The 22,653-nt window shown below is 46.5% G+C and overlaps 1 protein-coding gene across 3 annotated transcripts in view; it reads left to right on the top strand.

Moving 5' to 3' along the window:
• CUNH3orf52 (chromosome unknown C3orf52 homolog) overlaps positions 1 to 22,653 on the top strand; it is a 32,329-nt gene that overhangs the window by 7,733 nt on the left and 1,943 nt on the right. Inside the window, exons 3-5 of one of the 3 annotated variants that reach the window (XM_047099992.1) lie at positions 9,735 to 9,862; positions 16,309 to 16,379; positions 19,670 to 19,739. In XM_047099992.1, the coding sequence (XP_046955948.1) occupies positions 9,735 to 9,862; positions 16,309 to 16,379; positions 19,670 to 19,739 (269 nt within the window). Of the gene's footprint in view, positions 1 to 9,734; positions 9,863 to 16,308; positions 16,380 to 19,557; positions 19,740 to 22,653 lie in introns of all 3 variants that reach the window. The other 2 variants (XM_047099991.1, XM_047099990.1) reach the window with 2 other exon arrangements.

Raw genomic sequence — 22,653 nt, 5'->3', positions numbered from 1 at the left:
CAATCATTTCAGTTTTAAAATAGGAAAGAAGAAAATTGTTTTTATTTGTAAGTGGGGATGATTACAGGGGCAGGGAGTTGGGATACTTCTTCTGGAGTTGGGATACTCTTGTATCCTGCAACTTTGCCGAATTCATGAATCAGTTCTAGCAGTTTTTTGGTGGAATCTTTTAGGTTTTCCACATAGAGTATCATGTCATCTGCGAAGGGTGAAAGTTTGACCTCCTCCTGGCTGATTTGGATGCCTTTTATTTCTTTGTGTTGCCTGATTGCTGAGGCTAAGACTTCCAATACTATGTTGAATAACAGTGGCGAGAGTGGACATCCCTGTCTTGTTCCTGACCTTAGGGGGAAAGCTCTCAGTTTTTCCCCATTGAGGATGATACTAATGTTGGGTCATTCATATACGGCTTTTATGATGTCGAGGTATGCTCCTTCTATCCCTACTTTCTTGAGGGTTTTTATCCAGAAAGGATGCTGTATTTTGTCAAATGCTTTCTCTGCATCTGTTGAGAGGATCATATGGTTCTTGTCCTTTCTTTTATTGATGTGATGAATCATGTTAATTGTTTTGTGGATATTGAACCAGCCCTGCATCCCAGGTATAAAACCCATTTGGTCGTGGTGAATAATTTTTTTCATGTATTATTGGATCCTGTTGGCTAATATCTTGTTGAGGATTTTTGCATCCATGTTCATCGGGGAAATTGGTCTATAGTTCTCCTTTTTAGTGGGGTCTCTGTCTGGTTTTGGAATCAAGGTAATGCTGGCCTCATAGAAAGAATGTGGAAGTTTTCCTTCCATTTCTATTTTTTGGAACAGTTTCAAGAGGTGTTGGTAGAATTCCCCTGGAAAGCCATCTGGTCCTGGACTCTTGTTTTTGGGGAGATTTTTGGAGTTGGGATACTCTTGAGGGTCATCTGGTCTCCACAAGGATTTGGGTTGAGTTGGGTTCTTCTTAGTAAACCCAGTCTTGGGTGAGAGCAAGATTGAGGATCCCCTGAGTCTCTGCAGAAGGCGTCCTGGGATTTTCTTCAGGAACTCCACTTGCCCTTCACCTCATGTTCCTCTTCCCGACCTCCTCCTCTCCTGTCTCAAGGGTGTAAAGTCCCTGAAGGAATAGGAAAGCTGAAAGATATATGCCAACCTCCAGCATGTTTCTCAGGCAGGCACCATGTTTGCTTAGTTACTTATGGCACAGTTGAGGTGGGATGGGTGATCCTTGGAGGCCATGGGCTGGTTTTGAGGTAGGTGCTACACCCCTTCCATCATGCTGAGGACAGCAGTTTTGGGGTGGGCCTTCATATGCCCTCTTCCCATTAACTCCCACACGTGGATGTTGAACTGAGGTTGAGCCATGCAGCCTTGTCCCATCACAATTAGGTGGTGCTACCCTGAATGTTGGCTGATTTGTCTCTTGGCATCTGGGGCCTCTAGCAAAGGATGATGCTTCAGGTCCAGTTGGTTTAATATTCAGGATTCTAAAGCACAAGACCCAAGAGCTGTCTTCCATTCTCAAAAATCATCCAACCTCTTCAACTCACAGTCAGCGATCTGCAGAGGCAGGGATTGCATTTCCCTCCACAGTTTCTCAGGGGACACGTGAGTTCATAGGATAATATTCAGGGAGGAGCTCTATACTACGTGTAGTGCAAGCTTCATTCTCAGTGTGGTTGTAAAATCGTATTTAAAAATGTTAATGCTGTAGAGAGATTTGCGAACTTTCATATTTTTTAAATCAGAGCCCTACTTTTACTTTACTTGGCACCTCAGCCCTCAGGGGTTTGGGCCTTTGGGGAGAGTCATGATAGGTGGCGGTGGGAGTTTGCAATAGGGAAAAGGGGCAGGGACAGGGCTCCCTCCATGACGGCCCCGGCCTCACCCAGAGCGAGCTCTGTAGGTACTGCTGGGATGACAGTATTAAGAATTGGTCATTGCCTAATTGCCAAGCCCCAGCAAGGGAATCAAATTCATAGAACTTCTGGGCTCTGTGTGGAAAATACTGCCGCCTGGAAAAGCACAGTGTTAGGAGAGTCAAGGGCTGCACATATGGCTGTCTGGTTTCATTAAGAAGTGAGGTTCCTCAGGGGCCCCTGGGTAGCTCAGTTGAATGAGCGTCAGACTCTTGGTTTCAGCTCCGGTCACAATCTCGTGGTTCATGATCTCATGGTTCTGGAGATCGAGCCCCGTGTGGGGCTCTGTTGCTGACAGCACTGAGCCTGCTTGGGGATTCTCTCTCCCTCTCTCTCTGCCCCTTCCCCTGCTCTCTCTCTGTCTCTCTCAAAATAAATAAATACACATTAAAAGCTTTTTTGGAAAAAAAAAAAAGCGAGGTTCCTCCTGAGCTGCTTTTGCCATTTTTTTGCCTCCTTCTTCCCTTTCTCCTGCTCCTCAGTGTCCTGTCTCAGGGCTCCGTAGTACACAGACTGAGGCTCAGAGGCAGAGGTGTTAATGACTGTGGAGCCGGAGTGGACACAGAAGTGGACACGAAGCAGGTCCCACGATGGAAGGGGTAACTACCTGAGGAGGGCACAGTGGGGTACCCACGGAGAGGTGTCCACTGTGGAGGTGTACCTTGTCACTAACGTTGTTAAGAATGACCATCAACTATGGTCTGTTTTGTTATTGTTAATTTTCTGCAGGTTGTGTACCCTTTACTGCCTGCCCCTCGGGTGGGCTGTCCAGCCACTTTGCCTTTGCCCTGCCATTGAAGTGGTGGCAAATTCAGGGTCACGGCTCTGCTTATAGCACTGAGCCGGGGCTGCCCACACACCGTGCAGGAGAGGCTGGCACTCTGCCAGGCTTATGGTAAACAGTGAAATCTTTTTAAGTGGCCGCGTTTGGGAGCAGAGCCCAGGGAATTGTGTTGCGTCTGGAGGCTTGGTTTTGTCTTAGCTCTTGAGGGAAGAGATAATGATGGATTCTTTTCTTCTCTCTAAAGAATTGTAAGTTCCTTGATATAAATGGTAAAGGGTTGGGGGAGGATTCCCCCCCCCCCCCCCGGCTCAAAGTCATCTTCTTTCTGGATAATTTGGAGGATCATTTAAGCACCCTCCAGGGTTCTCTTTGATTTGCCCCAGCCAGGGAGGGGAGAGACCTGAGGAACACCCTACAAATGACACTCTGGGTTGGGCAAAGTATTTTAAATGTTACAAAAGCCAAACTGTGACAGGTAGGTGGACACTTGGAAATATACTTTAAAGGTGATCAGATTTAACACTATGGGGACCCTTATGTGATATCCTCTTCTTGGGATATCCTGAGTCACGGATTTCTGCCTGACTTCTTTGTTCTCTTTACATACAGGCTTTTCCGTGAGTAGGAATGCTGTGGTTCCAAGATACTAGCTCAACCCGACCTGAACAAATTATGCATTTTCTCCAAGCTTCGATGTCTTCATTTTAAAATGAAAACATTTGGGGTGCCTGGGTGGCTCAGTCGGTTAAGTGTCTGACTTTGGCTCATGACCTCACAGTTCTTGAGTTCAAGCCCTGCGTCAGGCTCTGTGAGACGGCTCAGAGCCTGGAGCCTGCTTCAGATTCTGTGTCTCCTCCCTCTCTGTCCCCTCTCCTGCTGGCTCTCTCTCTCTCTCTCTCTCTAAAAAATAAATAAACATTTAAAAAATAAATAAATAAATAAATAAGTAAACATTAAAAAAAATTTTTTTTTTAATTTTTTTTTTCAACGTTTATTTATTTTTGGGACAGAGAGAGACAGAGCATGAACGGGGGAGGGGCAGAGAGAGAGGGAGACACAGAATGGGAAACAGGCTCCAGGCTCTGAGCCATCAGCCCAGAGCCTGACGCGGGGCTCGAACTCACGGACCGGGAGATCGTGACCTGGCTGAAGTCGGACGCTTAACCGACTGCGCCACCCAGGCGCCCCTAAAAAAATTTTTTTTAATGAAAACATTAGTATTTAACTCATAAGGTTGGTTTGAGAATTACATGAGAATTACATCTACCGAGGCATAGCCGAGTGTCTGTACATGATGCTTAGTATATAGTAGCCATTCTTCCTGTTGTCCAGGCTTGATGTCTTGAAACTGTCTTTGATCCCTTCTTCTCTCCTATATCTAGGTAATTGTCAAAGATGTAAGCAGAGACTTCAGCAGAAGTGGCGTGTGTTGAATGTTTTGTTGAATGAATTGCTTTGCCTTTGAGTCGGGTATAAGAGCCACATTTTACGCTGTCGCAATGTGTCGGCAGACAAGTTGCACAGGGCAGTGCTCCCCGGTGCAGGCTGACTCATGGGAAAATCCTAGACAGACAGCATTGGCAAGTTATAAACCAGCGAGGCCTTTGGGGGCAGGAACTTAGTAGCAAATCTGTAGGCCCAGTTCCTTGAAGTTTCTTTGTGTTTTCACCTCTTTCTCTTTCCCTCAAATCTCATATGTTTCTCCACCTTCCCAACACCGACCGCTTCACTTATGCTCTCCATGGGATCCTCTCCGGCTTCTCCTAACCCATGGATCTTTAGATAGCTCCATGTCTGGCTAAGCATCTTCAGGGTTTTCTCAACCTGAGCCTCTTCAAATGTGTTGGCATTGTCTGTCTTTCAAAATTTTCTTCCCTCAGAATCTTGCTTCTTCATTTTAGGCTTTTTTTTTCTCTTTCTCTTTTTTCACTGGCAGACTTCTAGAAATAGGGGTCTGCATTTGGATCTTGCCTCCTGATTGCTCCTAACCCATTGGTTCCAGGTCGTTCTTCCCAAGGTTTCCCGTAATTGCTTGATCATGAAGCCCAGTGGTCTTTCCCTCATCTCTGCCCTGTTTGTAGCCTATTTGAGTGCGTTGTGCTCTTGTGGGTCTACAGAACCCCTGGGCCTCGTGTCTCCTGCTGTTTCTGCCTTTGGCCTCCACATGTGGTACTTGAGGCTTGTCTTCAACCTTCTTACTTTTCACACTCTGCATCCTTTCCCTTGAGGAACTCATTTACTCCCAAGGCGGCAGCCACCCCTCTTGGAGCTGACTCCTAGATCTGCATCCACACTCTTTTCCTGAATTTGAGTCATACTCTTGGCTGGAAAGATCTCCGCCTGATTGTCTCCATCATTACACGAAACTACTATTCGTTTGTGTTCCCTTCCCCCGTTAGCGCCCTCTATGGTTTCATGAGACCCTGTTTATTCCAGCTCTGCTACCATCCATTTGTGCAACTTCAGGCAAATTCTTCAACCTCCTTAGCCTCAGTTTCCACATTTGTAAGATCTAAATGATTTCTGAATCTGAGTCTATAAGTGGATCCTGATACTACTGCTTACTAGCTCAACCTGACCTGAACAAATTATGGATTTTCTCTAAGCTTCAATGTCTTCCTTTAAAAAATTTTTTTAATACTTACTCATTTTTGAGAGACAGAGCGTGAGCGGGGGAGGGGCAGAGAGAGAGGGAGACACAGAATCCGAGGCAGGCTCCAGGCTCTGAGCTGTCAGCACAGAGCCCGACGCGGGGCTTGAACTCACGGGCTGTGAGATCAAGACCTGAGCCGAAGGCAGATGCTCAACGGACTGAGCCACCCGGGCGCCCCCAGTGTCTTCATTTTAAAATGAAAACATTAGGGGCGCCCGGGTGGCTCAGTCAGTTAAGTGTCCACCTCTTGATTTCAACTCAGGTCATGATCTCGCGGTTCGTGGGATTGAACCTCACATCAGGCTCTGGGGTTGACAGGGCGGAGTCTGCTTGGGATTCTCTCTGCACCTTCCCCATTCGCATGCATGCTTTGTCTCTCTCTCTCAAAATAAATAAAAACTTTAAACAAATAAATAAAATGAAAACATTAATATTTAACTCATAGGGTCGATTTGAGAATTACATGAGAATTAAAGCTGCAAGTGTGCAGCTGAGTGTAGGTAATGGTTAGTACAGTAGCTATTCTTTCTGTTGTCCGGGCTTGACATCTTGGAACTGTTTTTTGATCTCTTCATCTCTCCTGTGTCCAGGGAGTAGTCAAATCTTTTTTTTTTTTTTTAATTTTTTTTTTAACGTTTTATTTATTTTTGAGACAGGGAGAGACAGAACACGAACAGGGGAGGGTCAGAGAGAGGGAGACACAGAATCCGAAGCAGGCTCCAGGCTCCGAGCTGTCAGCACAGAGCCCGACGCGGGGCTCGAACTCACGGACCATGAGATCATGACCCGAGCCGAAGTCGGCCGCTTAACCGACTGAGCCACCCAGGCGCCCCAAAGGGAGTAGTCAAATCTTACCCAGTCTCATCCGGTCATTCCTTGGCAGTGCCTTGATAATGCACTGGCAAGTGCCTTTATCAGTGACTGTCCACTTCCTGCAGGCTGCTGCGGTGGGTCCTTTGTATGTGTTGATTCCCATCTTTCCCATTTCCCACAATGGAGCGGTTGATATTTCTGCTGAGAAAACAGCTTCAGAGATTTACGTGACTGACTCGGGTCTCATGAGTAATAAATATTGGCCAACACCAAGATTCAAACTAAGTGTGGCTACCATTAAAGCCGGCTCCGTCTCCTCCATCTCAGGCTTTCTCCTTCCCTCCCTCCTTCCTTCCGAGTTCCACTGCCTGCAGTCAAAATCAGTCTCTCCCAATCTTGTGTTTAGTGGCCTGTCTGCCTCAGCCCTCCCAGTTCCCTTTCTTCCCATCCATCGTCAGATTTTCCTCCACTTCTTCCTGGGAGACGTTTAACAACCTCCATCATCTCCTGAAGACATCTGGCGTTTAGGGCCTCCCTCTGAAGCCTCATTTCTTATATTCCAGACAAAGCGCTGTTTTGTGTGTCTCCAGCATTCTTTGTATGTTTTGTGACTTTTTTTGAAGTTTATTTATTTATTTTGAGAGAGACAGAGACAGTGTGAGTAGGGGAGGGGCAGAGAGAGAGGGAGAGAGAGAGAGAGAGAGAGAAAATCCCAAGCAGGCTCCGCACCGTCGAGTGCACAGCCTGATGGTTCTCGAACTCACGAAACCGACCTGAGCTGAAACTGAGAGTTGGACGCTTAACGGACGGAGCCACCCAGGTGTCCTTATTTTGTGATTTTTTTTTTTTAAACACTTTTTCTCTGTCCAGATGAAGTCTCATTAGTGGCATAAAAACTCTCCTGACTGGATAAGTCCATTGTTAGTATTGTTATTTTAACAGACACAACTATTTTAGCCAGGTGTTGATACAGATTCATTATTTGGATCATATAAGTGTATGTCATTGGAGCTCCGATTAGAGACCTCTTTTGAATTTTTTTTTTTTCAACATTTATTTATTTCTGGGACAGAGAGAGACAGAGCTTGAACGGGGGAGGGGCAGAGAGAGAGGGAGACACAGAATCGGAAACAGGCTCTAGGCTCTGAGCCATCAGCCCAGAGCCTGACGCGGGGCTCGAACTCACGGACCGCGAGATCGTGACCTGGCTGAAGTCGGACGCCCAACCGACTGCGCCACCCAGGTGCCCCTAGAGACCTCTTTTGGTGTCTCTTCTTAAGAGTCTTTGAATTCAGCAGTTGTGTGAATCCTGAATTCATTTTCTGGCTTTCCCTGGTCCTTTCCAGGGCAGTGATATCTGCTATGGAAACTAACCTGGTGGTTGTGGAGATCAAAGGTACCCGTCACAGCATTATTACAGTGGAAAGTGAAAATGCTAAAAATGTGATGTAAGGAAATGGTGAGCCAATTACGAACATTATGCAGCCATTAGAATAGTCTTTGGCAGGAATTCCAGACACCAGGGGAAATGGCTTTTGTTACCCTAACAACAACAACAACTAACAACTGAATCAAGACAAATAAGGAATAGTCTTCTCATGGAGACTTAAAATATGTAATATAAAATATGGGGGGGAAGGCGCCTGGGTGGCTCTCAGTTGGTTGAGCTTCTGACTTTGGCTCAGGTCATGATCTCAAAGCTCTTGGGTTCGTGCCCCATGTCAGGCTCTGCTGAGAGCTCAGAGCCTGGAACCTGCTTCGGATTCTGTGTCTTCCTCTCTCTCTGCCCCTCCTCCTCTCACGCTGTCTCTCTTTCTCGCTCAAAAATAAATAAACATTAAAAAAATTTTTTTAAAATAAAATATGGGGGGAAGAGTTGTTGATTAAGGGGTTATTTGTAATTTTTTTCTTGTTTTGCTACAATTTCCTGTACTTGGCAAGTTTGCAGCTATGAAGACGTAACTTTATTGTCAGACAAATGAATGTAATGACTTACAACAAACAAGGGTGCAGAGATAATTCCTTATGTTGGGGGCCCTCAAGATGACGCCTAGATCCAATGATTTGCCGGGAGAACTCATGGGACTCAGCATACAGTCATAGAGATGATTACGACTTATCATGGCAAAATGGTATAAAGCAAAATCCAGAGGAAACTAGGCACAAACCTCAGGACAGACACACTTACATGCTCTAGCAATGAGCTGTAACAACGCATGTGAAGTGTTGTCTACCCCGGGAAGCTCATGAGAGGCTCCAGTGCCCAGGGTTTTTATTGGGGTTGTTCCCATAGGCAGCCTTTGCCTGGTACCTACCAAAATTCTAGATGCCCAGAAGGAAAGGAGGTGTTCAGCATAAGCCACACTGTTTGTACCAACCGTTTGAGGCATGGTGAGCCCCTCTTCAGAGGGAAAGATGGGAACCCTCCCCACATCCAGGTTCCCAGAGGCCAGTGAGGGGCCAGCGTGAGCAGGCCTTTCTCAGCTGGTCATCTCGGGCCATGTGATCTCTTTTCTGCACGTTCCTTCATTCCTCGTGCCTCCCGTTTCCTCAACTCCGTCAGGGAGTAAATATCAGGATTCTTACTTCTTCTCACCGGCCCTTCCATCATACACTGATGGCCTTTTCAGAGTCCAGTAAAAGAGGCCACTTCTGTTATGTCTGCACTTTGGGATCTGAGAGGACCGTCTGAGGCAGCGCGGACACACGTTTCTACCGCCCACGCCTTTCTCAGGGCCAGAGGGGTGGTTCCTTCGTGGGCCGGTGGTGAGGCCCACGCGGAGCCCGGGGAGCAGAGGCAGCACCATGAGTGACAGCTTCTAGCTCCTGGCGCCTGGCTTTGTGTGTTTTTCCTTTGGCTTTAACTGCTTCAAAATCAATTAGCTCACCGTCATTAGAGTGCAGGCAGCCACACGTTTGGCCAGGATGCAAGGCCCTGGGGCTCTGAGTACACTTTGGCTTCCCTCCTACAAACAGAATGCGTCGACCTTTCTCTTGGGTGGGACAGACTGCAGAGTGATGGCTTCGTGCCCACCTTTTGTCGTCCTGGGTGATGTCAAGACCCGGCTCATGTCTAGTCCCCGTGCTGTTCTGGTCCGTGATGTGATGTCCCTTTCTCAGCATGGTCCTTGACAGCCCAGAATGGAGGGGACTCACTGAAGTTCCTTGCTGCCAATCCCTGTCCCCCATCACCCACCATTTACCCCGCAGACCCCCTTCCAGCACCTGCCTGGACACCCACATACATAGCTAAGGCTGCAGGTTCAGTTTAACAAAGGAATTCATTTTCTTCCCACTCACCCCCACCGGCTTTGCCCCGTTTGTATTCGATGGAATCTGGGACCTCTTCTGCTGTAAAACACACAAACAAAATTTTTGTCATAATGGAGGCAAGTCCCCTCCATTTGAGATTTTGATATTACCAAGAAGACACAGCACTTCTGCTTGTGCCTGCTTACGGTGTTTGGGCTTTATCCTTAATGAATGCTCCTGGCTTTCTGCAGCGGCCAGTGGAACAATTTATTATGTTAAGCTTGTGTTTACTTTTGCTTTTTAATTCCCGCCCTCTTTAGCAACTTATATCGATGAAGATGAAAACGAAATACTTGAATTATCATCAAATAAAACATTCTTGGTCGAGCTAAAGATTCCAGAGGACTGTGTTACCGAGGAGGAGTTGCCTCACCAGCTCAGGAAAAGGGTAATTATATCTTAAGCATTATTTACAGAGTCCTTAGCATTAGAATGTGGGTTCTTGGAGAAAAGCTGGCATTGGGGTCTCAAGTAAGTAGCTTCAGGCTTGGATTCTTTGTCTGGGTTTTGGCAGAAACTGATGCTTAGAAATGGGTTTTCTGGGGCGCCTGGGTGGCGCAGTCGGTTAAGCGTCCGACTTCAGCCAGGTCACGATCTCGCGGTCCGTGAGTTCGAGCCCCGCGTCGGGCTCTGGGCTGATGGCTCGGAGCCTGGAGCCTGTTTCCGATTCTGTGTCTCCCTCTCTCTCTGCCCCTCCCCCGTTCATGCTCTGTCTCTCTCTGTCCCAAAAATAAATAAACGTTGAAAAAAAAAAATTTAAAAAAAAAAAGAAATGGGTTTTCTGTAGTGTAAAGCCCGACAGAAGAGCTCTGGTCTCCAGCTAAATGCGTCCTGGAGGACAGTGTTCCATTTCCTCACTCTGGTCTTACATTTGATTCAACCTGTAGTGTCACTGAGGGTCTGTGATGTGCTAGACAGCTTGCCAAGTGTCAGAGCCATAAGGTCTGTGCCCTCAGTGGGGGCTCACAGTCCAAGAAGAGGAAGCAATTCAATAGTTCTAAAACAGGGCGATATGTTCTATTGTGGAGATGCATATAGAATATTTTAAAGGCACAAAGGAGGGGCCTCTAAACTACCTGAGATGAGGATGAAGGCTTAGAAGGCCTCTTGGAAGAGGTGATACTCGGGATGAGTCTTGAAATATGAGGCAGGAGTGTTCTAGATAAAAGAGTGGAGAACACTGCGTGTGGTGGGGATTTGCAGAGGCGAGGTGTGGTTTTCCTACTCTTTGGCAAGGCACCGGAAAAAAAATTTTTTCTTCCCTCAAAGTATCCAAAATTTATTTTGTTTTGTATCTATTCACAGATCTTACAAATTGAATTCCTATGTACGTATTGATTTTCAGTGTCTTTTGAAACCGTAACAGAAGTAGGATTTTTTTTAACTTGTTTGATTTTTGATTTTTTTAAATTTACATCCAAGTTAGGTAGCATCTAGTGCAACAATGATTTCAGGAGTAGATTCCTTAGTGCCCCTTACCCATTTATCCCATCCCCCCTCCCACAACCCCTCCAGTAACCCTCAGTTGGTTTTCCATATGTATAAGTCCCTTCTGTTTTGCCCCATCCCTGTTTTTATATTATTTTTGTTTCCCTTCCCTTATGTTCATCTGTCTTGGCTCTTAAAGTCCTCATATGAGTGAAGTCCTATGATTTTTGTCTTTCTCTAATTTCACTTAGCATAATAGCCTCCAGTTCCATCTACATAGTTGCAAATGGCAAGATTCCATTCTTTTTGATTGCCGAGTAATACTCCATTGTATATATGTATGTGTGTGTGTGTGTGTGTGTGTGTGTGTATATATATATATATGCACACCACATCTTTATCCATTCATCCATCGATGGACATGTGGACTCGTCCCATACTTTGGCTATTGTTGATAGTGCTGCTATAAACACAGGGGTACATGTGTCCCTTTGAAACAGCACACCTTTATCCCGTGGATAAATGCCTAGTAGTGCAATTGCTGGGTCGTAGGGTAGTTCTGTTTTTAGATTTTTGAGGAACCTCCATACTGTTTTCCAGAGTGGCTGCACCAGCTTGCATTCCCAGGCACTGAAAATTTTCAACATTCGCTGACATGGTCAACCTTTCATTTGAGCCCTTGTATGTGGTGATGGAGAAACACTGGAGGGTTGGTTGGGTTCACAGCCAGACCCAGGAAAGTATAGGCTAAGAGAGTGTAAGCAAGACCAGCCTGGCATGCATTACATGCTTATCTGCAGTTGATAGGTTGAATGGTGTGAGTCACCCTCCTTTGGTTTCCCTTTGATTCCTAGGAAGGCTCCCACAGGAGGAGATTCCTTCTCGGTCACCCCGGAGTTCGTTTCTGGGTACTGAGGTGCATGATATTTGATTGCGCCTTTGGTCACAGGAGTTTGTGCTCTGGGATGATTATCTGGGCTTCTCTTCTTCCTTCTTTCCCTTGTTTAAATCTTACCTGCAAGCCCCCTTCCCTCCTTTTCTTCCACCTGATTCCAGAGCAAGTGGCTGTGTGAATAGCCTCCTGCCTTTTTCCTCTTGATTGTTTTTTTCATCAAGGGGTTTTGCATTTGCCGAGCAGAAATGAAATGATTCAGCATCTGCACATGTCACGTGTTACAGACTGAATTCTTGATGTCAAAGGGAAATGGATGTTAATCATTCACCTTAGAGCCATATCTCTGGCACAGAGCCGGACATGAGCAGATTCTGCAGGTATTTTTAGCTCATCACTGTGTAGTGCCAGAAAAACAGGGACTGGCGTGATCCCTGGGGCAAGTTTACAGGCCAGTTTGAGCTGGTTCCTTCTGGGATCAGTGGAAATCATTATACATTCCCTGTATACCCACAGGTGCATATGAGATGCGTATAAACAACTCCGTAAAACATTTAAAAAAGCTTTTTTTAATGTTTAATTTTGAGAGAGAGAGAGAGAGAGCGTGAGCAGGGGAAGGACAGAGAGAGGGAAACAATGTGAAGCAGGCCCCAGGCTCTGACCTGTCAGCACAACAGCAGGGCTCAAACTCAAGAACCAGAAGATCATGACCTGAGCCGAAGTCAGACGCTTAACCTACTGAGCCACCCAGGCACCATCTCTGTAAAACGTTTTTTTAAAAAAAGAGCTATCTGGTTTGCAAGATGATACAAGTTAAGGCACAGCGAAGTGAAAAAGCTACTGCCTTCTGGTGTCCCAACCAAATATGTCCAGGAACAAAAGTGAGCAATTTATAGATATTAGTCTTTTTTTTTTTTTTTTTTTTTTTGAGAAAGAGAGAGGGCACACCAGCCGGGGAGGAAGAGAAAGAATCTTAAGCAGGTTCCATGCACCCAGCACCGGGGAGCCCGATATGGGGTTCATTGTGGGGTTTGACATGGGGCTCGATCTCACAACCATGAGATGATGACCTGAACTGAAATCAAGAGTTGGACACTTACCTGGCTGAGCCACCCAGCTGCCCCATGAGATATTAGTCTTACTGTTAGGTCAAGAATTCCTTTCTTTCATTCACTCAGGCCAACTTCTGGAAGTTTCCGGATACGGAAGGTAAATGAGAATGAACAGTGGAACACCATGTCCTTGCTTTTGCTTTATTGTCTTGCTTCTCTAAACAGTTTTCCTAGCCTCTCGCTTATCCTACTGCCAGAGTTTTCTTCTCTTCCAGGTGGGGCCCTGATTCTTCTTAAGCCAGCCTGTTAGGTGCACGTCGTGTTAACCCTGGCCTGTGTGCTCGATGCAGGAGTTAACAGTAACAGGAGTTCTCCAGTAACACAGGGAAGCTGTCTCCCTGGTCCCGAGTTAGCGACTCTGCCCAACTCTGGTAGCTCACTGGGCGCCTCGCTCAGGGTGCACCCAGCCTCGTAGGCACAGCGTGGGACACCAGAGCAAGGGGTGAGAGGTCCCTCATTTCACTTCTTTGGGCCAAAGTAATGTGGTTAACGGCTCCTGGATATGTGAACATGTCCTAATGACAGCAGGGGACTGTGTCACCAAAAAGAATCAGAATCATAGAGCGGACACTAAAAGGGATCTGATACACCATTTCAGCTCTTAACATAAAATTTTAGCTTAAAATTTTTTTCTGAGAGGGGCCCCTGAGTGGCTCAGTCGGTTAAGTGTCTGATTCTTGGTTTTGGCTCAGGTCATGGTCTCACGGTTGTGAGTTCAAGCCCTGCATGGGGCTATGCACTGACGGCAAGGAGCCCTACTTGGGATTCTCTCTCTCCCTGCCTCTCTGCCCCTCCCCTCTCTTTCTCAAAAATAAACATTTAAAAGTAAATAAATAAAGGGCACTTGGGTGGCTCAGTTTGTTGAGCATCCATCTGCACAGCTCAGGTCATGATCTCACAGTTGGTGAGTTCGAGCCCCACGTTGGGCTCCATGCTGACAGCTCAGAGCCTGGAGCCTGCTTCGGATTCTGTCTCCCTCTCTCTCTGCCCCTCCTCCACTCATTCTCTCTCTCTCTCTCTCTCTCTCTCTCTGTAAAAAATGAATAAATATTTTAAAAAATAAACAAAAATAAATGAATAAATAAATAAATGACATTTTTTCTGAGAGTCTACTATATGCAAAATACTACTAGGCCCTAAGGATTAAAAAGGAAGAGGAGAGAGGAAACAGAGAAGGCTGGAAGGACATAATCTCTTCCATAATACGTGTGTGTGTTTGTGTGTATGTAAGGAAGTGCGTGGAAAGAACACCATCGCTAGCATTTCCCCCCCTTCTCCTCCTCCTCTTCCTCCTCCTTCTCCTCCTCCTCTTCCTCCTTCCTGTTGTTGTGCGCAACCCTGTGAGAGCCGCCTTCTTCTTGCATGGGCCTGTTGGCAGCTTTCTTTTCTCTGAGGCTCAGCAACTGTAAGATGACCTAGTCATTTTTTTCTGAAGTTCTTATCACTTTATGGTTCTTTCCTCCTTGGTATTCAGGACACTTTCCTTCTTGCTTCATCCTCACTGGGTAGTGTGGTAACATGTGAGGAGGAGGGGATTTAGTGTCTATAACACCTAGGACTGGATTCTTTGTGAGCAGAGTGGCCTTGGGCAGGTTTCATGACCTTTCCGAAAGCTGTGTCCTTTATTAACGAAAGGGGAAGAGGTAGTAATGCCTCTTATGTCAGGTTCTTGTAAAGAGCACGGCAAAAGTGACAAGATTGGAGGCATACAAACTGTAGGTGCTCTGATCCCCCCTGCTCCACCTTCAGGAGATTGAATTGGCACCAGGTGAATTCAGTGGGCACGTTTGTGAAAATGTAAGCGCCTGGAGATTCTGTTGGGAAGTAGGTGGGAGACAAAACGAGCAGAGCTCCTCTCAGGGCACTGCTTTTAGGCTAGGATTCCTATATCTGAAATGTGAGGAAAAGGCTAATCAAAGGCTTGGAGAAAGTATTTGTAATGTAACACCAGCTAGCGTTTAGACTGTAACACCAAACATTCCAGATACAGAAGTTGCAGATACCGCCAAGGAACAGGCAACCCAAGAGAAAGACAGGAAACCGATAATAATTCAAAGGTGAGAAATCCCAGAGTTCGTAAACACACACGAAAAGATTCTCAAATCCCACTAGTAAAAATGCATATGGAAAACCATTCTGTACCCCTTAGATTGGCAATAATTAAACCCCCCCCCCAAAACCTGGTAACGCTAAGTGCCAGCAAGGCCGCGGGAAATGTAACACACTTGCTGGGATGGAGAGCAGTGTGGCAACATTTAGGTGGGCTGGAGACGCATCCCCTCTTGGACCCAGTGATTCCATTGCTCTGCACAGACTCAAGGGAAACTTTTACACGTACAAGAAGAGAGGCGCAGAAATGTTCAAGGGTGATTGCTTGGGCATGGTTTGTGATAAGAGGAGATTCGTGCCAACAGTGCACGTGGCCATCATAGGGGAATGGAAGGGTTGGTGTGACCATTCAGTGACCATTCAGTCAGTGGTGACTCCGCAGGAGTTAGGAGTTAGCGTGAATGACCTCCGTCTCTACGTACCATCATGGGGAGTTATCAAATGTAATTTGGAGTGGAAAAAAGAAGAACGTGTAGACTATGGCACCTTTTATTTGCATAAAAACACAAAGTAATTATGAATTGTTATGTTACGCAAGGAACTATTACATTTGGAAAAACATGGCGTGAAAAGGATACGCGCCGACTTGCGGACAATGATTCGTACTGGGGAAGGGAGGGAGGAAAAATAGTGTGTAGGAGGCGGTTTAGCTTTGTTTTGTTTTTGAAATAAAGGGCTGAACTAAGTACAGGAAAATGTGAAGTCACGAAGCCTGGGTATTGGGAACACAGCTGCCATTTTTTGTGTGCGATTGCAGTATTTCATGCATAAAACGAGGACTCTGTATCTTTGCAATTAGAGGCCAGCTCCATTTGGTCCCATTACCCAGGGGAAGGTGCTATTCCTGTGGCTTCCGTGGCTGTTTCTCCTCACAGTAAAGCTCTGCGGAAAGGAGAGAAGAAGCCCTTGTCCAGTGGTGTGCCAGGCCCCGGGTGGCCTGTTCTGCCACCTTCCCAGCCCCTGCCGTGTTGTCTCCTGCCCGGGGTCTTGGGGTTTGTTGGGCTCTGGCTGCAGACCGCTCCCAGCGTGAAGGCTACAGGGGTCAGCACAACACGTAAGAGATGTTGAAAATCCCAGCCTGGTCACTTGCTCCTTTTAAATGAGTGTTAGCTTGAGTTTCAGTTGGGGTAGGCCCACACCTTCCTGTTTCTCGGTCTGGGGCCTCTGGATAAGTGAATTCCTACCTAGTGTGGAATCTCTGTCTATGAGAGTTTTGCTTTGTCAGGTGATACAGACGCAATATGATCCATCTGTAACGCGTGTGGTTGTTTTCCTTGTTCCTGTTTTTTTTAGCTCACAGATGTGTACAGTTCATCCCCGTCTCTGAGTCGTTACTTTACTTCAGTGGAAATTACGGACTTCAGGTAAGAATGTGAAGCATGCCACGTTGCTCTTTCTCTGGAAAGCAACCCCCATCACCATTTGTCTAGAAGGACTTCCTGAGTGTCAAAGCACAAAAGGAACTGATGATGGGATGTGATGGCTTTGGCTTTGGAAGGGTCTTTGGAAACCTACTAGCTCAACTCCCTGATTTTACAAAGGAGCAAAGTGAAGCCCTGATTAATTAATTACAAAGGAGCAAAGTGAAGCCCTGACAGGGTCACATGGAAGAGAGGAGAAGCCACTCCCAGGTAAGCCATTCCTGCAGATGCTCCAATAAGCTAGGGGTAGGAATAGAAATAGATCTCAGATAGTGACCTGATGTAAATGGTATAATCCAGATACTAGCTTTTGCTTTTGAGGAACACTAGGAATACAGGAGTCCATGCTCCTTATACAATATTAAAAATATAGAGACATCTCATACAGGGAAAGTCTACCGTTTCCTTCCACCCCACCTACTACCCCTGGATATTGCATGTTCTAGTCAATTCCTTACACATGGTATGTTCTGCTCCCTTCTACTGAATGGGCTGCCATCAACAGTTTGGTGTGATTTCTTCTATTCATGTACTTACCATATATACTTTATATATTATACATGTATAGTAAATACATGCATATATATAGTTTTTCTTTATATATCTCTTAATCCTAAATATTTTTGTCTCTATCTATAGAACCTAGATAAAAGGTGTATGTGTGTAGGGGTGTCATCTGATTATTTTTTTGTATTGTTAGGAGAAGATTTACATGACAAAGCTTTCTTATCCACTATTCTTAAGATATCTCTGGAATGTGACCATCACAGATAGTATTATCTTAAAAAAGAGATAGTATTATATTGGGATTCCTGCTTCTCAAACTATAAATTTCCCAGACCATAATCTTAGTACGGGGGGGAAGCATTAGTACAGGGGGGAAGCTACCGAGGTGATAGCACAACGAGATAGGGCCAAAAGGGACCTGAAGTCTGAAACTGCACACAGTGGCGGGTTGCCTTGACAACTCCATCCCTCTTTCTTCATGGACCCCCCACTGTGCATATCACCTTATGGTTACATCTTTGACATTGCTCGTTTTAATCACAAATTTACTGGTATTAAAATGCCGGTAAAAAAGCCCAGCACATTTTCCTCTATATACTAGCCCTGACTTGCAATTTAAAGACAGAGCTGAGAAAGGAAAGACACTCAGCCTGAAGGGTCTTTCTGAGAATCCAGCCCCCATATTATGGGTTTAGAGGAGGTGGGGCTACATAATGGGTTGGGGTAGACATTGGGGGGAAGAAAACAAAAACATTAGAAGGTTGAATCAAATGTGGCTAGAAATCTGAAGATTAAATGTTAGAGAATTTGTTTTTACGAGTTATTTGAAAGAAAAATCTAAGACTTGAGGATTTTGGGTAGAGGAGCTCTGTACGGGAAGCACTTTTGTTGCATTTTAAGAGGTCCAGGCAGCGTTTTAACAGTGTTGGGATGAGTAAGAAACAAAAGCCATTGTCCCCCAAAAGGTGCTGCCGCTAGCGGGCAGGAGACAGCCAGAGACCCCTGGCAGCCAGGTTTGTGTCTACACGGGATAGTGACCTCAGTCCTGCCCCAGCCCAACAGGAACCTGCGAAAATGGCCTTTGGTTCGTCAGTTGTCAGGCGCACTCTAATAGTGGGCAGCTGAGGCGAAGCCCACATGGCTCTGTTTTTCCTGAAAATCCCTCCTTTCCCCTCAAGATCTAGCCTTAATGTAAACTCCCCCAGTGGGTGACCTGATGTGGTGGGACTAGGTTGGGCTAGCCAGACTGGGTTAGGCAGGGCAACCCTCTCTTTCAAAAACTTCTGGTCTAGTCTTCTGAAAGTCAGCCTGTGATCCTTTCCATAAGCCAGCCTGAGACCTTGCCCACCTGTGGGAGTGCAGGGTGGCTGTATGCCTTGATGTGCAGCTTGATGTGCTATCAATGGTCAACCTTGATGTTGACCATCGACAGCAATAACTGGCAGGTGGAGCACGGGGAACAAGTAATGACACCTGCACACTTGTGTCTCTGGCTGAGAGCCTGAACGTGCATTTTGCAGCCCGTCCGTAGCAGCACACGTAAACCGAGAGGTTCTCCACAGTCTTGATGGTATTTTGTTCATCCGAACTGCGGAGTTTGGCACACTGCTTGGCTGTCACGGGTTATAAACCGGCAGCCACATGAATACGAGAATAGTGGCCTATGTGACCTCTGGCCACAAGAGGGGGCTCATTCCCCGTCCTTAGCAGGACCGGCGTTCTGATCCAGGCTCCCGGGAGCGGCAGGCAGGTCAGTCAAAAACTGCCCTAGGGTGAGAGTCTCAGATGTGGCCACCTCTTAATTATTTTATTGCAGGCTCTTAATCGGGGCCTTCTTGAACCAAAGTATGCGGATAACTTTGAAAAACCTGTATGTTGAGGTAGCATTTAACCAGCCAGGGTAAGCTACTAATTAACCGAAGATAGCCCTATGATTATTTTCATTTTGGGACTGGAAAAATGTTCTAGGAAGATGAAGACCCCTTTTCCTTAGGTCCCTTTCCTGAGAGTTGCAAAGCTGAGAGCCTCGGGAGGTGGAAATTGGACAGAAAACAGGTCTCACTTTGGAGCTGTGATATGCTGCCGCTACACAGGGCAGCCAGTGGGAATTCGGGAATTCTGGAGCCAGCTGGTGGCAGGGAGCTTTGCGTCCTACCTCAGACATTTTGTAGGTTAAGGAATGAACTGGTTAAACCAAACAGCTGTGACAGTCACTTGGGGCAGGGAGAGGGTGGAGCGTGAGGATGTGGAGAAGGGAATACAAGAGGAGAACAGGGCTTCCCTGCCTCAGGGGATACAAGGCTGGTATTGGGGCAGAGGATGGGCCAGCCCTTGGATCTTCCTTGACAGTAGCTGGATGGCGACTCTCCCTTCAAGGGCCTCTCCCAGGGGTCTCCTAGAGGATGGGTTTTAGGTGGAAGGAAGAGGTTAGGGTCATCTCAACTTTCTGCGGTGAGATTACAGAAGAGGGTTCTTCTAGAACAGTATGCCCTTTGCCTTTTTGTACTGGAGGAACATGAGGAACTAGAAAGAGGGTCGTGCTAAAGTCAGCTTCTTGGGTTGCAGTGTGATGCTGTTGATCTGTGTTGCTGTGTCTGTTTGGCATGCCTTTCAGCAGTGAAAATGCCACCGTAGCCTACCACCTGCAATTTGGGGTTCCTTCAGAAGATGACAGTTTTATGAAGTATATGATGAGTAAAGAGTTGGTGCTGGGCATTTTACTACAGGATCTCCATGATCAGAGAGTGTCCGGTTGTGAGACTTTGGGGCTTGATCCAGCATCCCTCTTGCTCTACGGTAAGTTGAAGAAGTCAGGAAGGCAGAGTTGTGACCTTCAGTAAGTGAACCAGATGGAGGGTAGCTGGTTTGGTTTGATTTCTGCGCAAGTGATGTTCACGCTCCATGGAGGAGGTTACACGGTCCTGCCTCCATGAGCAGACAGAGTAGGTGGGAAAAAATAATTAAATTGTAAAGATGAGGCTAAATGTTTCCCTGTTGTAGCTCACCCACATTTGGAGTCCCATATCCCACTTTGCAACATCATTGGTGAGCTTCATGAAAATGCCACGGTTTCACAAGAGAAGTATTGAATTTGGAACGAATGATACCGCTAAATCATTGAAAGATTATCTCAGTATGAGAAACCGATCTCCTTTTTCTGTTGAAGGCCACTGAGTCTATTACATTAACAGAGGGGCATGAAAGGGCAAATCAGTCTCTTTGGAAAGTTAATCAACTTACTCATCTACTTTTGAAACCAAGAGTGGAATGAGAACATTGGTATGTTACTTTCATCAGCACGGAAAACACCCTGCTTGTCAGAACCTGAGAATTTTTAAGACTTTGCACAAAACCCGGTGAAAAGGAAGGTGGGGAGGAGAAGTAACCACAAGCCTTGGAGACGCGCCTCCATTGCGTCTGCACTGGGAGCTTCGGCCTGACCTCTGGTCTCACTTCCCACCCTGATCCCTCGCTTGGAGGGGCCCGGGCCCTTGTTAGTTAGCCCATAATGCCGACCATCTTGTATATTTCATCATCTGCGATCCGCCGGAAATACATTCTGCACACCGGTAGTAGTAAATGCCAGTTAAATGAGTGAAAAAGGCAAATTAGGAGATGTAGTTAGCACCAGGCACGGTGCCAGCCAGCCTAGAATCAGAAGAGCAGGACAGATTGGCAAGTACTCCTGTTCCTACATAGTATGAGAAGGGGTGTTTATTCTACTGGCATTTCTTGATGACGGGAAGTGAAAGTAGGCTAATCCTTGTTTAAGACGGTGTAGAGTTATATAAAGCAGTTCTTAAAGCTTGCTTTTTCCCAAATAAGTAGAATGAATGATATTCAGAGGGCCAAATTTAAGCTCACTGAGAATGAATTGCTTCCTCACAGAGCAGTTTTACTTACCTGAATAAGTAAAGTGTGTCTGTGGGCCAGACAGAGAGCATCCAAGTGTAGGGTGAAGAGGTTATGCACCCCTCAACAGGAATTTTAGAAAGAGAGAGAGAGAGAAGGGAGGAAGGAAAGAAGGGAGGCAAGGAAGGAAGGAAGGGAGGAAACCCTTCAACCCCCTGCTGTATGAAGAGGTGAGAGAAGGGAGGTGCAGCTGCCTGAGATGCATCTGGTGGCCGTTACTGTGTCATGAGTGATCTCGATTTTCCGAGCCCCCTCTGTACTTTGGTGGTTACCAGCTCTTTCCAAAGGTAGGCAGGGAAAGTAGAAGAGGAGGGTGAGAAAAAATTGAGAGGGTTATAAGGGTGGGAGGGCCACTCAGAGGGCAGTGGCTTGTGAGCCTGGGGAGAGCTTGGGAAGAATTTGAGCTCAGACAGATGGCCTTGGAGACATATCCCCGGGGCCAGACGGCGGCAGGTGCCCGAAGGATGCAGCCAGGAGTAAGCAGGAGATTGTATCATTGTTCCTCTCAGACCTTTCTGCTGGGGGTGAGGGGTTTCTATGACCCCGCGTCCACTTTCTAAAGCGTGCATGTGCCGTGTTTGAGCCATTTGATACCCTCAGGAGTGTATCAGTCCAACGGGAGACAACACAGTGACCACTTGGGAAGAGTGAGGAAGGAAGAAGAGAGACCCCGAAAAGGCAGGCAGGCTAAGGGAGGGGACGAGCTCAGTCAGGGATAGGTGGGCTGAGCAGAGGCCCCTGGGAGGGACCCAGTGAGACCCCATGTGTTCTTAGGCCAGTTTTCCATGTTCACCACACTGTGGGTCTGAGGGTTACCCCACCCGCCCCCGTGATCCTCTGGGCAACCAGTTTCCCACAGAGATGCTGTTCCAATTCTGCAAAGAGCAATGATTCTTCTTTTTTTTTTTTAAGTTTATTTATTTTGAGAGAGAGAGTGAGAGAGAGAGAATCCCAAGTAGGCTCTGCACAGTGTGGAGCCTGATGGGGGGGGCTCGAACTCATGGATTGTGAGATCATGACCTGAGCTGAAGCCAGGATTTAACTGACTGGGCCACCCAGCCACTCCAAAGAACAATGATTCTTAAAATTCTTTTTCCAGGGGCGCCTGGACGGCTCAGTTGGTTAAGTGTCTGACTTCTTGATTTTGGCTCAGGTCACGATCTCACAGTTCGTGAGTTCAAGCCCTGCACTGTCAGTGCAGAGCCTACTTGGAATTCTCTCTCTTTCCCTCTCTCTCTGCCCCTTCCCCAGTCTCTCTCTCTCTCTCTCTCTCTCTCAAAATATGTAAACTTAAAAAAATATTTTCCCACGTAATAAGAGCTTTTAGGATTGATTCCCTTAGCAACTTTCAAAGGTACCACACAGCAGTGTTAACTCTAGCCCTCATGCTGTACATTCCACCCCCAGAACTTATTTATCTTACAATTGGAAGTTTGTGCCTTTTGACCACCTTCACCCGGCCCCCTCCCTCTGCAACCCATCTGGTCTCTTTTGCTATGAGTTTGTTTTTCCTACATTCCACGTGTAAGTGAGATCGTGCAACATTTTGCCTTTCTCCGTCTGACTTTGGTCACATAGCATGCCGCCCTCAAGGGTAAGGGAACTGCTTTACTAGATCTCACCTCCCCCTTCCGCTATTTTTGAGCTCCTTCACTTTATGGGTGTTTGGGGGCCTGGGGATGGGGCGGGGGTCAGTCTGTTTTACAAATGTAAAATGGCAGCACGAGTTATTTTAGACATCTTGACCTGGGGTAGTTATTTTGTACTGTTTTCACATATGTGAAGGACTCAGCTAGAC

Source organism: Lynx rufus, unplaced genomic scaffold (genome assembly GCF_022079265.1).
Source record: "Lynx rufus isolate CCGP_SWC_20201006 ecotype Redwood Valley unplaced genomic scaffold, mLynRuf1.p SCAF_5, whole genome shotgun sequence".
Lineage (NCBI taxonomy): Eukaryota > Metazoa > Chordata > Mammalia > Carnivora > Felidae > Lynx > Lynx rufus.
The sequence above is the reverse complement of the archived record's forward strand: the minus strand, read 5'-3'. Positions and strand labels throughout refer to the sequence as shown.